The 18,759-nt window shown below is 37.0% G+C and overlaps 1 protein-coding gene across 3 annotated transcripts in view; it reads right to left on the bottom strand.

The window, feature by feature from the left end:
• Positions 1-18,759, bottom strand: part of PTPRN2 (protein tyrosine phosphatase receptor type N2) — a 651,283-nt gene that overhangs the window by 360,745 nt on the left and 271,779 nt on the right. For all 3 annotated transcript variants that reach the window (XM_039548283.1, XM_039548281.1, XM_039548282.1), the window contains exon 10: positions 11,338-11,424. In XM_039548283.1, the coding sequence (XP_039404217.1) occupies positions 11,338-11,424 (87 nt within the window). The remainder of the gene's footprint in view (positions 1-11,337; positions 11,425-18,759) is intronic.

The raw sequence follows: 18,759 nt of genomic DNA on the forward strand, positions 1-18,759 counted from the left end.
ATGTACCAAGTTTTGCATGCCTGTTCCTCTCCCTCGTGTGCATGTACTTCAGCATTACAGTATCACACCACATGTTCACTGTGAGATGCAGTCACAGTCTATCATACCCCCTAGTGGAAAAGGATTTGAGAAACAAGTGCCAACATGGGTCTGTGTACTCTTGAAGATGAGACATAGAGCTGATGCCAGATGGAAATGATTTGAGGTGGCATCTCATTTTTAAGATACAGGCAGAGTGCAATTTCTCAAGACTGGAGGAAGATGAAGAGATTAGGATTGGCTATTTCCAACATGAAACATTCTCTTAATGACCCTATTTTATAAAACAGAGCTTGCCTTAATAACGCTTAGATTTGAAATTAAAGTCACTACTTGTCTATATGTTCATTTCAAAATCCTTTAATCTCTGGAGGTTAAGAAAAGCAATTAGTAACGCTCCAGAGGACTGTGCAAAGCAAATTTTATAGCAGTGAAGGTAATTGTCTCAGGAAACGTTTGGTGAGCTTGAACTAATGACTTGCAATGTGTACACATTTCTGTGCTTTCTATGTTTAGGAATTTGAAGCTTATGTCCATTGTTTGTATTGCACTGAAGCCTCCTTTTCACCTTCTCAATTTTTCAAAAATTGAGATGCTCATGCTGCTGTAAATGTTTTATATATTATATTTAGAGGTATATAAACAGACTTACGTCAAATCTCATTAATGGGGAAAAGCACATACTTAGCAGAGGCGTTTTTGTACTATGGTATGTTTCTACAACATCATTTACAGAGAAAAGCAAAGGCAGAAAATTGCAGCTGGACACTGACACATAATACATGAATGGATTAAGAAGTATACCCTGTTCTCCTTGCAATACTCAGAGTAGCTGTAAATAAGTTGACCACTTGATTCAAGTTTGACCAGCATTTTTGACCAGAACTGTTGACCAGAATTTATTTTGTGAAGCATTGCATCATACTGTATTTACATTACACAAGCAGGTACCTGACTGTGCTTCAAAGATTCAGGAGAGCTTGCAAAGGATGTGTTGTGCTGACCTGCTACAAAATAACATCCCAGAACTGTTGAGTAGAGAATTATTGATCATCACTCAGACTTAATACTAAACAGGCACACATCTCTCACTCTTTAATATCTTTACTGTTCAAGGATTTGCTTCACTTTGCACCTGGAGTGCAGAAATATCAATGTGGAGCTGTATGAATTCTCACATTCCTATTGACAGGTATGTACGCACAGCCAGTGATCAATTAAAAAAATCTTTTTCTGTTTTAGCAAAATGAGCTTTTTGAGCCCTTCTCAGGAAACTCTTAACATGCTCCTTAAAGTGCAGAATGATGCACAATGTTCCAGAATACCCTGCAATACAGCAAATAATATATTATCTATTTATATTTATATCCTTCATATATGCTAAGCATGAACAGTTTGCAGCATTCTCTAAAGAAGTGTTCCTGCACTAAACACAGCACGGAGACAGAAAGTTAAAGACTTGCTGTACTGCCATTACACCTGGTGTCTGGCAATGACCAGGCAAAGATGGAAAAGGAAAATCCCTGCTAAGGGAAAGACACTTATTGCAGTTCTCACCAGGTAGTGGTTGATTTCCTATCACCACTTGAATTTCATTAGAGGGGTTTTCACCAGCTGGGAGGTATAGCAGGTAGACCACAAAGATTAGAAAGATTGACAGTTTCAGAGCAATCACATCTTGCAAATGTGACTACATGGAAACGGAACCTTGGTCTGGATTTGATGGTTGCAGCCCAGACTTACTTCTGCAAGTTACATTCTTCATAAATCAGGTAAGGCCTTGGACACCTTGTCGTGCCCTCTTCTCTCCCCCTGACACGACAAGCGCTGAGCAGTGACTGCATGGAGCATCATTCCAGGGGCAGAGAAGAGGCCATGACAAGGTGTTCAAATAAGGAAATGCATTCTGCCTGACACACTTCTGCCATTAGAATAATTTCCAGAGTGAAGTCACAGAAAAGGGATGACTGCTCCAGAAAGGGATGCTTTCCAATAACAGCGGCCCATGTCTGGTGGGTCTCTGATACCCATACTAAAAGATGGAGTTCTAATTATTTTACATTAATCATTAATTTTGTATTAATCATTTAATCTATATGGATCAAAATTGTGCTAAGTACACTGATCCTAATTTACATTGCAAAAGATGATGAAAGAGTATTTTAAAGATTTTACAACTTGCTTCATCTGAGGTGAAGATTATTTTGCTAAGCCTACAATTTAAATGATTTAAAAAAGAGACAACGCTTAATTTAGAGATTGATGCTACACTCAGTTTGTCCTATTTTTATTCTTCACGAAATGCAACTTTTGATGATTACTCAATATCTATGAATAATTTGCAGAGTTTTAAAATAATTTTTCTATTAATCTGTCACAAGCCATGAAACTTGACATTTTCACCACACTGAGTACATGAAAGTTGCCAGCTTTGCCTGCCATGCAAATAAGGTTCTTAATTACAGTATTTAAAAGAACAAACCATACAAGTGCTGTAATTTCTTATGGCGAAAAATAAGTGTTTGGACTCTGCGAGGGTGGAAAAATGGTCTCAAAAAGCTTCTTAAATGTACAATGATTTTTCTTTCTCTCCCCAAGGATTAAGCTAAAGGATAAAATTTATGTCATAAAAACAGAAAAAAAAAAGTATTCTATTTATGTTTCCATTCTTCTTCTTTATACCTTTATATCTACAAACAGCAGACATTTCTAATTTTCACCTAGTAAGCCTTCAATGCATTTTACCAGCTTCAGCCCTACTCACCCTCTGCACACCTGAGCTGTTAATGGAGCTGCTCGAAAGCACGTGTAAAATTTGTCTGCTGGGATGACAGTCACCTTTTGCTCCGCTTGCACAAGTGACTTTTAATCCTTAACAAGGAGCATGACTCACATGTTAGGACTGTTACAGAGGTCCAGGTTCAGAATGCTCAGAGCTTTGATAGGATCCATGTAGGACACAAATTTCTTGCATCAGTATTAGGCAGCACAACCAAAGACAAAAAACCCCAAACTTTATTTTTAAAGTTTTTAAGTCTTAGTTCAAAAGACTACCAAATTCTGAGTGCTACAGCCAGAGCTCTCTGGCTTGTCCTCTTAAGGACCTGTTGGCTTCTCCTTTAGCTCTGAGAACACCAACAAGAAGATTTGTTCTTGAGGCTCCCCTGCCACCTGTGAGGCAGAGATATTTCCTTGGTATAGGAGGCACCGCAAGTGGAACTTACTGGGCTTTTTCAGTTGCACCTACAGATGTGTATTTGCTCTGACTGTCTTCATGGCTCATAAGGAATTCAAAGCCTTCCACAGGCAGGTTGTGATGCAACCTATTGACCTGTTTATGTAATATTTACTGGCTAGGCTGTAAAAAAAATGCAAAATAATCCTTTATCTTTTTCAGCTGGGTCAGCAGGTCTGTAATGCTCATGAAATCCAACCATCCAGGTTACAAAAAGAGAGAAAAAATGTTTGTTTGTACTTCTAGGTGAATCAGGTAGCCAAGGGCAGGAGGATCAAGACAGACTTAGACATAAAATAATTTTTATATTTCTTCTAAGGGGTTATTCTTTTAAAGAAATCCCTACATAAAAAACCTTTTTTCATTTCTAATATTAGTAATTCTATTTGTGGATGAAGCTTTAGCTCAAGAGTGAGAATCACAGTTCTCTGTTTCTATTCTCATATCTGTCACCAAGTTCTGTACCATTTTAGGGAAATTAAAGCCAACTGCCTTGGGTTTCAATTTACCCATCTATAGAATGGAAATTATTACCTGTTAATAAGATGTGAAATGTTATATAAATTAAGTGCAATGGCACACACTCAATGACTTACTTGAAAGAAAGGAGTATATCCTGCCTACCCTACAATGTTATGAACTTGATTTTATTAAAAAAGGAATATGATGGCATTCTCAGTCACACAGAGAGATGAGTAGGAGAGAAATATGAAGTTAAAAAAACATAGATAAACTTCAGAAGTTCACTTATCTGTAAAAACTTTCTCTTGAGCAGGGACCTATGAGTTCATGGAAACGTATCAATATTAGTGGATTCATTCTGCTTTTGATTACAAAGGTGCAAATCCTCTGTTTTAATGAGATGAAATGTTGTAATGGAAAGCCAAGCACGATACATATTATTTGTAAGACTTTCCTTAGATTTTTATGGGCTTTCTCTTTTGTCACCTAGAATTCATAAAATGCTTCAGGCCAAAATCCTTCCTGTTACTTTAACGATTTTTATATTTTTCTAGCTGGAAAGTTACAGTGGAGAAGGCAAAATTATCTTGGTTATATGCACATTCATTTAAGAAAGAAACACAAAATGTATTGTACCTCAGGGGAAAAAGCCACAAGACTACTGTAATGCTAAGGTTGTGAAATCACTCATTTTTAAGTAAGGAAATGCATAGTTTAAATTTTCACCTTATTTTTTTTCCTTATCATCATTCCTTTAAAAAGTGATGTATCTTTATATTATAAATTAGTTGTCAAATAAGACAATATGTACCAGAAAACACAATGTAATTTCTTATAAATGCCTGCATGCAATGAGTTATAGCAATACATTTTTCAGATAATTTGTTTCTCAGACTCATTAAACCTGTGGGAGAAGTCAAGTTTGAATAAAAAGGTTCCATTATTTCTGAGTTATGCTTTTATAACACTTTAAACAAGATTATGTCAAGTAACCATGGTTATTTGTTTGCTATTTAAAATCAGAGAGCAGATGACAAACACTGCTCAACTTTCTCAAAAGGTGTATCTTTCTATTGAGACTAAGCATGGTACAGTTCAAATTGAAATACAAATCTTGCTTAATTTCTGGACAATAAATGGAATGGAAATAAAAATTTTATCTATTTCTAGTTTATATTACAGCATCTTAAGGAGAGCAGGATGAGCTATAGAACATTCCTCTCAGTAAATCTAAATGACACAGACAACAGAATCCAGAATCTGCCAATCTGCAAAAAAAACTCTGCAAGAATATTAATCCACAGATGTTCAACATACAACACAAGAAAAGATTAATCACACCAAATCAAGGAGAGTGGAATCATGGAGATTCTGCACAATGGAGGGAACTTTTCAAATACAAACCTAGCAAGACCCTGTGCTACCTGTCCCACCACTGCTCAGTGGTTAAATAATCCCCCCTCACACTATCCTGCCTCTCAATATTTTCCTGAGTTGCTCACATTTAGAGCATACATACACCACATGTCATAACCCATCAGCATGGTGGCATGAAAATACCAAGTATTGTTCCAGTGTTTAGGCTCTGGATGACTGAATATGATTAACTGGTTGATTGAATTTTTCAGGTGTTATAAAAATAACATGACAAACAATGAACAAAACCTATAGTGAGTTATTAGGGCACTACAGCCAATGCACATGTTTATAATAGGTGAGGCTGGGAGCTCCACTCACCAGTCTGCCTGCCCAACACTTCCAATTTGAACGTGTTTTAAGCTTCTCCAAACTTTCACTACTTGGCTCGATTTTCAGGTATCTTCCTCAGTTCAAATTCTTTTCACTGGGATGGTTGGCTGGCTTTTCAAATTGTATTTATTCCAGCCCAACCATTCCAGCTCTTCCTGAGAGCAGGGATAATGATAGGTAATGTTTGGTCGTATAAGGCTTGCTCTTTGAAAAGGAGGTGCAAAATGTCTCTAACCCCACTACTTGGAAACAAGCGATTTGAAGTATGAAAAGAATGTGCTTGTAACTGTCCTCATTACAAGCCTTCAAAATTCAAGCTTTTGTTAGCATCACTGTTTACACAAAACTATTAAAAAGGATATACTAAGTATAGGGACATACTACAGTATAATAGGAAAAATCAATATTAAATTACTTCAAATACAGACATGCAGACTTCTTTTTAGAAGCGTTTTTTCAGTAGGATCCTTGAAATCCAAAGATGAATGGTGGTCAAGTAGTAGAGAAGGCCAATATTTTCTGGGGCCTTAATTTCAATTTTATCAGACTTCAGGAAGTATGTTGCAAATGAGAAATGGAATAACAAAGATTTAAAGGTCCTACTGTTACTTTAAACTCTGCTGGAATCATCTACTTCAGACTCAGTTCATTTGAGGAAAAATAATTTCAGAAATTTATTTATTTATTTTATAGGCCAAATAGCATTGTCTAAATGGAGCTGACTTCGGGGACTGCTGAATGCTCAGGTAATTGAATGCTCAGCAGATTGAAGCCAATGGGATCTCTGCCTCAGTCAGTGAAGTTCTTTTCAGAAAAGGCTGAGTAAGCTATGCAGTGAGACATCACACTGGACACCTTGTAGTGATAAATGCTTTGACACTAATCTTTTCATGCATAACTTTGGATCTGGATAGTCCTAATAAAACCCCATACCTCATATGAGTTAAATATATCAACTCCTGTTTGTCAAGCATTTTCATAGTGTAGTGAAGAGCACCATTAGAAGAAAAAATCCAAACCAAAACAGAAGGAAATGGGGTTTCTGACCTCAATGCAGAATTTGAATAAAGTGCAATAAATAAAACCTCAAGTCACACACTGAACAATGAAAAAAAAATGAAACATTGAAGAGCTACTCATTAACTGAGGATTTCTTTTCTCTTTAAGAAATAAAACAGATGGCTATAGAAAAAAACTATATATATGATTCAATATTTCAGAAGTCTATCATAATTAGTGTTATTCAAAAGATTGGTCACCTGAACAGAACAAAACAAAAAAGTGGCTTGAGTTCAGTCCAAAGTCAATTTTTTGTTTATTCTTATCACCAAAATAAAAGCATTTTCCTTATAAGCCAAGCTTAGTTAAATTTTGAAACTAGTCATTACTTTGAACTTATAGTATTTTTTTTTTCAAAATGTCAAATCACATTGCTGTGTTTGCTACAAAATTTGAAAGGTATTTTTCAGCTGAAGCCATCATACGGTTTCCTTGTATACCTTTGGTTAACCTGAATTTTTCATTTTTCATATAATAAACTATTCAAGTAAACACTGAATTCACCTGTAGTCTGGGCAGGGAGCACTGTGAGGCGAAAGCTGAACAACCAACCTGAATCCTGGGTGTTGGAGCTTTAGACTCTGAAAGATGAGTGATTTGGTCTTTTAACTTAGCTTTGGATGCACAATATAGATGCAATCAACAATTCATGATAGGGGAATACTGGTTAAATGTCATGGCATTGTAATCCAGGATGTTATATTAGATAACCAGAATCAGCCTTTTCAACTTAAAAAATCTATTTATATTAGCATTTGAAATTTAGCCTAAGCATCCTGTTCACTCTCAAAATTATATATACAGATTATACAGTTATATAGTGAATTGTTGCACTTCAAAACAACAGCAGCAGATTGAGATTAATGTGATTTTAGGGAATGAAAATAGACTGCTCTGCTACAGGTCTTCCACTGAAAAATTGTATATGAAAATGGAAATGCTGGTCAAGTTAGCACATCTCCTGAAAGTTCAGTTCTTTGAGTACTGAGTTTAGGTATATTAGAAGGCAAAAATGAGAAAACTGCCATTAAGATAAATGGGTGGAGGAAGCTAAAGCAGAACAAAATGGGGGGAAAAAGAGACACCTAGAGCGAAAGATCTTCAATAGCAATTGGGAAAATCATATCAGTCTAGAGAGAATGCAATATTCAGCTGAAAATCTCACTCTTAACTGGAGGCTGAGAATGGTAGGATATAAGGCCTGAAATACTATGAAATCAGAATAATCTGTTTTCTTTCCATACAAAGGTATTCACTTGGGGTCAAAGCTGAAACTTCCCCCTTACAATGTTGTCAGTAAATACCCCAAATATGAGAACATTTAATAAAAATTCAAAAATTATTTGTATTCTCATCAGAAACCAGGTAAGTCATCTATGCTCTAATCAATGACTGACTATTAATTTTGAGTCCTTTCCACTATCTTCAAAGTTGAGCTTAGAGATTTTGGTATTTTTGTTATATTTGGATGTTTCTTGATAGTGTGTCATATTGTGAATAACTCAATTATATGAAGAAGGCCAATACTGCAGATTGAAAAGTTGTATTTTTTAAAAAAATTGATACAAACCCTCCTAAACATTACTACCCATCTGACTTCAGTCCCTGATACCAGTCCAACAATCAATCACCAGGGGCATTGGACACCCATAATTAGATTATAAAATCATAACTATAGTCATTTTACGTCTGCTTGCATAATTACATCAGCATGCTAATATCCTTTTAATGGTCTCTAATGATGTAACAAGAAATAATGGAATTTATTTGACAGCTACATAACCATTAACAAAACATATTAAGCATAACTATTACTTCCATAAAGATTCAGGCTATATCCAAAAGTGACAACTAACATGTTGGATCTTTTTTTCAACGCTGAAATATTTCTAATTATGAATTCCCTAAATCTATTCCCACTCATCTGCTTCACAGGGCGAGCAAAGTTTATGTCAATGCAAACTCGACAACAAATCAGCTGTAGAAATGGACTGAACGCTCTGGAAGCCAAGCCTGGGGATATCCTGTGAACTGAAGTCTATCGGTTAAAGTTGGCAGGATTGTGAACAACAAAAGATAAGATAAGCTGATTACTACCATATCCCAGCTAATCAAGACACAGGGTGTCGGTAGGAATCCATGGCAAAAGCAATTCTTCACTTACCTAACTCCAAAGCACAGGGAAAAAATTAAAATATAGGGAAGAGTGAAAGATACTTGTAGACAAAACTAACTAGAGGCAATAATTTATTAGTGAAGCAGTCCCTTTAAATATTCCTTTGTTTTTTTTCAGAGAAAAGGACAATAAACTCATAACTGAGAATTTAAAGAACTTTTCTTAAAAGAACTCACCACTTGTCCTCTCTCCTCAGTTCTTACACTATTCCTATTTGATGTGATGACTTTGTCTATACTCAAATTAACCCCGTGATTCTCATTAACATGTTATTACTCCGAAATCTTTGCAATGATCTAAAATATCCAAGTCTACACTGTTACTTTCTAACCATTTGGAATTCTTGCGGGGGGAAAGGGAGAACTGAGAATTTTAGACCAAGAAAATACTCAGATCAGAGTTAAAGCAGGTTAGTATGAGAAATTCCCACACCTTTTATAAATCTCTTACTCCAGGCTGACTGATAGTTTTTTTCTACATAACTTCCCCGTTTTTACAAAAAAATGAACCTTTAAGAAAAAGAACAGTTTTAGTTTCCAGTGAAATAAAGTAATATAAATCACTCATGATGCCTTAGCCCAAGTAAAAAGCATATTTCCTGAGAAATATTCTCACACTTTGATATGTCAGTGGTGGCTATGACATGACATCAGGTTTTTCCTGAAACCCCTCTCCATGAAGCCACTGAGAAGCTAGCCAGAGTACTCAAATTCATACTGTTTTCCACTGATAGTGGAACAGTGGCAAGAAAATAACAAATCCAAAAAGTGTTACCTCTTTTCTTGGCAAGGCCATTGTCTAAAGCCTCCACTACTGCCTTATCTACTGCTCAGCGCCACCTTCCTTTAGTACTTTATGGGTTTAACCTGAGTCAAATCATCTCATTCTCATGAACAAAGAAAATTTATTACGGATGAATTCTTCACTAATTTGCAATTTAGGATAACCCTTCACAGATTTATAGATCTATAGGCAAAGACTGATAAAAACATTGTATGGATAGAAATAATGCTCAGTCCTGTTTGGAGTTCCTGTAATTCATAACACACTTTTAAGGTACTGACCATTCAAGTATTTTCATTACAGTCATGTGAATGCATATAATAGATGCAAAATAACCAGCTAATTCTGCACATTAAAAGAAAGGTCCATCATATCTGGCTACACCACTGGAGGGATATTTTTCAATAGAGAATGAATCTACAGCTTATCAACTGCAATGTGTTGTGATTTATCAAATGATAAAAAATAACCAAAAGGCTTTATACTAACAATTAGAAAGGTAGGTGAAAGTGCTCTTGTACTGTAAATGAATGAAGTTAATGAAGCCAAACCCACTGATTCCAGCAGAGAAATTGTTCCATGGGATTTGTTCTTTAAATGTGCAGTAGACTTTATCTGCTAGTGTTCAAAGTCAAGGAAGCAAATTCTCTTTACAAGAAAGGTAATAGAGTATCATATATTTTTTTTCCATTTAAAACTTGGTATTAATAAAAAATGTATTTCATTAAATACAACCAAAAGACATTGATCAAAACAAACAAAATATTGGAATATTTTTCTTCTCAATAACTAAAGCCAATATGCTTGGTACTTTCCAGGTTTCTGAAAGGATTTTCTCACCAGAATTCCATTTCTCCATACATACACAGCAACATAAGGGGTAGAATTTTTGTTTTACAATCAAGAATAAACACTTCCACTAAAGATGAAACATCATCAGACTATGACTTAAAACATAGTATTAAACAACGAATTACATTCTGTAAATGAAGATTAAACAGTAGCTGATGGAAGCACAGGTGAAGCTGAGAAAGATGGTGCATTTCAGCAACCCAACTCATGGGCCAAGGCAAGTGGCCCATAACCTTCCGAAACACAGGAGCTGGATGCTACCCAGATATCAGTTTCTTTCTGTGTGCCCAAGATGTGACTTCTTTCCTCAAAACCCTCCCACATCTAACCCTTCTTTTCAATTACTTTCATATCAAAATACTTCTGTTTCATAAAGAGAGGATGAAGTTTTGTGAGGTAAATGTTTCTTCTAAAATACCTTCAGAAAATCCTTAATCTTTACTGGACAAGGTAGCTCATAACCTCCTAGTTCATGAGATTACATGTAGAGCATTCATCAGTATGAATCATAGGAGGAACACCAGTCCTCAGCATAGCTGAACTCCCTGTGATTTGTTAAATAAGTAACTGACCAAGAAGCATGACCTAGTGTGCCATGTGCCAGACCCTAAGCCAGGCACCCAAATTCTTATCCACTGATGTCATTTTCCCCCCTGTCAATGCTGGGTACAATGACCCTTCAGAAGACTTTCCTTACCTATAAACTGTTAAATAAGATTGGTAATATTTGTATAGCACTTGGAACAGATTATTTTTCCCTATGGAAGCAGAAAACAATTTTATTCTTTACAATTTTTTCGAAATAATTTGCTCTTGTGTGTAGGTAATGTTACAAAGATCATCACTATATTCCTTTTTCCCTCTTGCCGACTCTCTTTTTTAATTTTGACATTAAAGAGCAGATATTTCCTTGTAAGACAAACTATTCAAAAATAATGAGACATCCAATAAAATAAAAAAGGGGAAAATCCCATGTACATACTTGACATCATCGAAGACACTCATCTGCAGCTTCAGGAGATCTGCCACTTCCTTTATTAACTCCAAGCCCTTTTCCACACTCAGGGGGCTGTTGAAAGGGAGCAAGAAAACAGAGCTTAAAAAAATGGAACTCATCAATACTTGAGAGGCTAAAGGTCCCAGAAGAGTTATCACCTTGGCCTCTTTGAGTCTGAAAGCCACCACTAACTGTATTCCTGTCACATAGTGATCGTGATATCAAGGGAATTGGGATCAGGTGCTTCTTCAGGCATGATGAATCACCTGAATTTTCCAGCAATAAGACAAACAATAAGGTGCAAATGGAATTGTTAGGAAGTGTAATGGGCCCATGATGCAGCAACCAGTTCATCTCAGTCCTCAATAAAAAATGTAATAAAGTAAAAGGACAGAAAGAAAGAAAAGGATTGACGAGACAAGGAGGGAAACAAACAATGAAAGTCAAATTGAAGGCTCGGTATCAAATGGACAAGTGAAAAGCATATTTTTAAATTCATTAGATTTTAAAATGAATCTTTGCCCAGTGAAAGGATACAAAATTATTATGGATTTGAAAGTAAACAATGGAGCAAGGCACACAGTCCAGAGGACACTGATTAGATACATAGGATTTAGCTTGGTGTGTGCATACACTGCTGACAGAACCCCCTTTAAATCTTTTTAACCTTTGTCAATGCCACATTTACATTTTTTAATTTAGAAAACAGGTTGCAATCAAGCCTAACACAAGACGACTGCTATCATTTTAAAAAGCACTTATCTAGATGCAAAATTTATATTTGCAAAAATTTCAGGTTATTAGAGTTGGTACAACTCTAAAGATGTATTAAGAACATTCCATCCCTAATATACAGATCATACCTTGCTTAGTTAATAGCATTAAGAAAGTAAAAAGATGCGGAAATTATATGTCCAGTGAAAACAACAGAGACAACATTCTCAGTCTAAATTGTGATCACAGATTTATTTTCAACATTGTTAAAGCCCCAAAGACCATAAAATTATACCATACAAGTTTATCTAACTTATGCCACAGTAAAGCAGAAACAACTTTGCTGAGATTAACCCAGGGAAAAAAAAGGTTCTGTATTTTTTCCTTCAAGGATTTATAAGTAGGAGAAGAAGGTGTCCAAAAAAATCATGTAGTATTAGACACAATCTTTTCAACTGAACTAAGGGAAAAAGATTTTTTCAAAGCTTTTTTTGAAGGTCACTCTGCCTCACAGGTAAGTTTTTTAATCTAATTTTACATCTAATTTTACATCATGGTAATCACTGCCACCATTTTATTTATTGTCTGCAATGAACACTGGGGGTTTTGGGTTTTGTTTTTGCTTGGTTCTTTTTTTTTTTTTTTTTTTTTGCACTGGGTTCTGCATGCGCTGCCCTAAGGGCACCTCTATTTAAATAATGGGATATCTCATGTGGATCTTGGTTAGGATGGAATTGCTCAGCCTCCCTCCATGCTGCTAGCCCAAAATGCTCAAGAGACCTCCTGTCACACAACCAGAGGTAGCCCCTCAAGGCACCAGATAAATATAGAGTTTTTCTAGATGTCTAAGACTGAAATATTCTTGTGTGAAAGTAACAAAGGAATCTGATTGATTGTGTAAGGAAAAAAAAGTACTATAGATTATACATAAAACTGTTATATTTCAAGGACTGACAGTGGAGAGCAACGTGATTATTCCCATCACTATGAAAGCAGATTGTCATAGTTACTCTGGGGTTTAGGTGTTAATTAAATCTTTTCTCCCAAAGATGTTGGCTTAAATTTTATGGAAATGATTGGTGTCAGCAAGTGGGCTTTTAATGTAATAGCAAGTCTGATGCAGGCAAAGGCTGCTGTGTACATTGGTGCTGCTTTTTTATCAAGGGAGCCTCACTTGTAAAGCTCAACCTCCTGCTCCTGGCTTACCCCTCCCTACTCCCCTGAAAAAGCGTTCACCAGCTTCAAAAACAAGATATGCTGCAACAAGCCAATGCAGCAGCAGTAAATGGCGGGTGTAATCAGAGCATTTGAATGCTACAAACCAGCAATAATGCTGGAGGGGAAATGGGAGAGAAAATGGTGCAGGAAGGCCATTGTTTTGCAAGCCTGAGCATGCAAGAGTAGTCTTAGCAACTCTTGCACAATATCAAACTCAAACGCAGAGGTTCACAAACTCACAAACACTTTTATAGGCTAAGAAATTGTCATTTGTAACAGCACAGAAAAGCTGCAGGACGAGTATTCTTTGGTACCAGTGCTGTTACTGATCCCACAGTCATGTTTGAGGATTCCCATTAGAATTATTACAATCACGGTATTTTCCAATGCAATTTTCCCAACTTCTCAACACTGAGACAATCTAGTACTGTTCATTGCAGTTCTATGACAGCTGTGCTGCAGGAGAGTAGAATATTTAAAACCTTTCTCTAAGAATGCCAGGCCATGATTTTCCACACTCAATTAATGCTTTGCTTTTGTTTAGTGTTTAATGTTGCTCAGTGTTGCATGGTTTGTACAGTGATTGCCTTTAGCTTTGTTTACATGGAGAGAAGCACGCCATTTCCACCAGCACTGTGCTATGCAAACTGACCTTCCTTGCAACAGCACCCTTCACCCACATCAACCATCTGATTTCAGGCTTTTACAAGGAGAATGCAGAAGACAATCTTTCAAATATCACCTATTCTCCTGCTCGTGGCCCTCTCACTCACCCTCAGTGCAGGCATTCAATACTTGTAGAACAGATTATATTTGTGATCTTTCACATACTATGCTTAGTTTTCAGCCTGTTTGATTCAGTTTCTGTATTAGGGAGTGGGGTTTTTCTCATAAATATGTTTCCTTTGCTGATTGTGAGGGTTCAAGAACTACGGAATTAATTCAACGAGAAGTTTTAGATAAACCAAGAAAGAAAGACAAAAAATAAGTGTTCAGATAAGGAACAAATAGTGAGATACTTCAGATAGAAGTTGTAACAGTAGAAAGAAGACTCTTTAGACAACCCTGACAACTGAACTGTTTTATCAAGGCCAAAGACTGGGAGAAAAGTTCTGGACAGGGCTCACACCACTTCATCTGAACTGTCAAGATGGTCATTTCAGTTCCCAGTAGCGGAACTGGGAACTCCTTTGGTGCTGAGCTTTGCTGGCACTCTGAGCAGCACAGCACAGAGTCCCTGGGCTGTGGCCCCTCACATTCCAGCACCAACACAGGGCCAACTCATATGCTTTTTCTTCCAGGAGTCTGTGATAAGGCATTTCAGTACCCCAGTAGCAGTGAATCCTTAAAAGAGAAATCACAGTTTACATAGGCCTCAGAGATATAAAACATGAGCTGGAAAAAAAAAACGCAGCAAAAGGCCCTCCCATGGATGCTATTTATGTTTTCCAAATTCTCTTGAGGCTGGCTAACCCTTTCTATGTCAAAGAAAACTAATGGTTTCTGCAGTGCCTTTAAGAGCCCTGCTTGATGGGCACTAGAACAGGCTCCCCAGGGAAGTGGTCACAGCACTCTCGGCAGAGTTCAAGAAGTGTTTGGACAATACATTTGGGCACATGGTGTGATTTTTGGGGTGTTCTGTGCAGGGGCAGGAGATGGACTTCAGTGATCCCTATGGGTTCCTTCCCACTCAGGATATTCTATGATTCTATGATTTTACCACTGCTTTGTTTGATTGCCTTGAAGGTTTCTGATCACCTTTGATCTAGATTTTGGCCTTAGGAAGAGTCAGCTGCTGGACAGCAGAGCACATTTTGCAGATGTTATAGATGTTGACAGCTGAGATCCTGAGACAGTGCTTACTTTGGGTTTCCTACCTTTGCTCTCATTCCATTTGCTGTAGATTGCTCTTTTGCACCTTCTTTCAAGGTAACTGTAATAATAGCAGCTAAAAGAAAATGTGATACTTCTCCCTGTTTAAAATAATTCTTTTGAGGTCCTTTTAAGGTTTCCATCTCCAGTTCTCTTGGAAGATGAAAAGAGAATCAGAAAGTACATAAAATTCATGTATAATGAACTTCCTTCCATTGCTTTATCTTCTAATGCCATCTCTATCTGTGAGTGCTACCCTAATTACTATTTTTTTAGTTGACAGATTCAGACCCTACTGAACCAGTAGCAGAACTCTGTCTCACTCAGATGCCAATCTTTATCTCATATTATTGGTAGAATATACTTTGACACATTAATGACAATGAATAAATAAATGGGGAATGAAATATAAGTACCTCCTCTGGGATTTATAAAGATAGATATAGTTTTAAAGTCTGTCAGAGTGTCATCTGCAAAATATTTCACTACTGCTTTCGTTTGATCTCATTTTTCAGGGTATGGTTCTTGCACTGTTATATCTCCTAGAGAATATGGCTTATATCCCTGCTAATAACAGCCAATATTATATGGTAGTACTATATTATCCCTTCTGATGAAATGACTCCCCAGCTCAGTACAAGACTCTGATGTCATGATTTAACATCATGGCATAACCATGAAAACTTCTGTATCCAGTTTAATCATGTCAAAAATAAATCATCCAGTTCAGATCTACTTGTTTGACCTAAAATAATCCTGATCCAATCAGCTCCCTATAACTTCATCAGTTTTGTCTAACACACAAAAAATACCCAAAAATCAAGAAAGGCAGGATCTATGCCATAAAAGCTGTTTTATTTAGAGGCAAATCTGAAATGAAAGCTTAACTTTAATGTGAGCTGTTGAGCACTTCTGAAAATTAGTGCAATCCATTTAAATGCTCAGGAGTGGATTTGGAAGCCCAACTTTATGTAATTGTCAAAGTGTTTCCACAAAGTGTACTGGACATTGAATACAAGAAAATTAGATTGTCTGGTGAAAATAAGATTTTGTATCTTCCAATGTCTAGGTCCCTCCCAGTGAGGAAGCTGAAAACAGAAATATTTTAAGGAACAATCCACTTACAGAAGTAATTTAAATAATAGAGCACTGAATAATAATCTTCCTCTGCTACTGGCTATTAAGATTTAACTTTTCAATTCATAAGAAAAATGCAGTGATGAGAAGTCATTTCTAAAATCTGCTCCCAGAAAGTTGGCATAACTTAGAACAATCCCATTAAGTGAATTTCTCCTTAGCTCCTACTACAAAATATGCAGTAATGCTAGCCATTTTTTTAAATCTGTCTATACAATCCCACTATCTTCAGTGGTTTTATACACAAGTGAGAGAATATCTGTAGCTGAACAAATTATTAATGAGGAACATAATATGTCTTCATCTGGGAGAGGTCTATGAAGTTACCCTGGTCAAGACATCTTCCTGACCCCCAATTCCACACTCCATCGAATGAAGGCAATAACCCCAACTTTCCTTGTCAGGTGCCTGGTACTGTTATATAAGAGACTGTTCTTATTTGATTTGCATCCATTCTGGATCTAAGACAAGAAAGACCAGCACTATTGGCTCTATATATCACTCCCTACTAAATATGGAGATGTTGTAGTAGCAAATACTATGCAGCCTGAAAATTAACTTCTAGTAAAAACTTTGCTCATTCCCCTATCAAAAATTTTGTTCCGAACTATCGTAGCACAGGGGCTCTGACTGGTTTTAGAGCACATCTTTCTGATTTTAGAGCATATTTGGAGCACCCTGATCCAGGTGAAGTTAACTTCTGTCTCACTGGTGACTTAGGAGTCTTGCTAAAGGCCTGCTGTGGGCAAATAGAGTAGGAGGCCACAGAGTCTTATGCACCAGACTTGCTTCATGAACGGCCAGTTAGACCACTTCAACACAAGAGTAGTGCTGAATATTGGATGCGGATCTCCAGACCAGTTCAGCTTCATGCTACAGTCATCTGAACAATATTACAAATGGATTCCACGTTTTCAAGAAATTCCCAGGATAAACTACAAATCTGATGAGTGAGAACAAACATTTTGAATAATGGCCTATTTTTTGACCTGGACCTAATGATTTATGCATTCAAGGCTCAAAGTTTCCCCTTCTGGTTAAAGAACAAAAAGGAAACATGTAAATGAAGGCACAGGGGGAGTTCTGTGGGGAGCGACACTGGCAGCATGGCCAGCTCTGCATGCTGAGCTAAATGGAGCTCAAACTCTAATATGAGCCAGTGGGCAATGTCAAAGGGAACAACAGGAAAAACAGAAGTAAACAATGATGAAAACTATATGTTCTGTATTTCCCAACATGCCTGTCAAAACAATCCCATAAATTGAACCATTTTGGTAGCAAGAAATCTGATGCAGTTATACAGATGGCTTGATTGCTGGTGTTTGCCAAGCCTGCTCTCAGCCCAAGGAGAACAACATGCAGTTCAATGTTATGCTGAGGTTATGTCAGTCTCACAAGCAGTTTCTCTCACTTGCTTTTCCTCCTCCCAATTGCCAAGTGCCTTTGGTAACCCACTTACTGAACTCTGAAATGCTCCCTTAGTGCCATCATTCAAATTATGTATTGTCTTTACTAGACTGTACCTAGTGCCCTTCCAATACTCTGTTTAGCAATTGTAATGCAGCACTATAATGGACATCCAGTCAGCCCTGTCAGATTAGTTCAATTGAATCATTTTCTGCAAAAATGAAGAATAATATACAGTACAGAAATGGGCCTGACATTGGGAATTGCACTCTTTAAACCTAAATGTCAGTCTAATCCCCAGTAAAATCTTAAGTAAGGTAGGGTTCAATCCACCTAGAATTTGCTTAGATCAGAACCCACGCAATGAAGGCCCGTTTGCCCATTTTCAAGAGTGATGAGCACTACAATAAAATTGCAAGGCATTTCTCTGCAGAATGAAAGTTGCCTGAATGCTTAACTACAGTATCCTCCCAGCAGTATCAGTAAGTGTATTTTCTGGGGAGGAAAATACCACTCACACCCAGCCTCTTTTGCTGTCCAAACTCAAGCACAGTGGCATCGCCACTCTGTTTATCTCCCCTGGAGAATGTTCAAAAGTTTGGCTACACTTGAGCTCAGCTTGAATAGTATTTAATACACATCTAAATCAGAGAATGAAGCAGGGCTTAAACACAGCATTCATAACTTTTGGGGAGGAGACATTATATTCAGACTTATGTTTACTTTAAAACCACTCTCAATGCACACACACTCAAAAAACTAAGTTTGGACCAGCAGTCTTCCTTACTCCTGAGTGCTGCAAGTTAAAAGTCAGGTTCTCTTCTGTGCATTATTTATCTTTCTTTGTTGCTTTTAGGCCTGAAGATGAATCACTGGGCCATCAAGAGGATGATGGGCAGTGTTCTCTCTCATGTCTGGTACATAGAGCACTCTTTCAGGATGTGGGAGTTAAAACTACTCAGACCAACTTCAGTAAGGTCTCTTCCATCTCCTGCTTCACTTTCCAAGCCCCACAGTAATAAGCAGGAGACAGACAGAAGATCCTAGACACAGTGCCTG

This window comes from Corvus cornix, chromosome 2 (assembly GCF_000738735.6).
Source record: "Corvus cornix cornix isolate S_Up_H32 chromosome 2, ASM73873v5, whole genome shotgun sequence".
Lineage (NCBI taxonomy): Eukaryota > Metazoa > Chordata > Aves > Passeriformes > Corvidae > Corvus > Corvus cornix.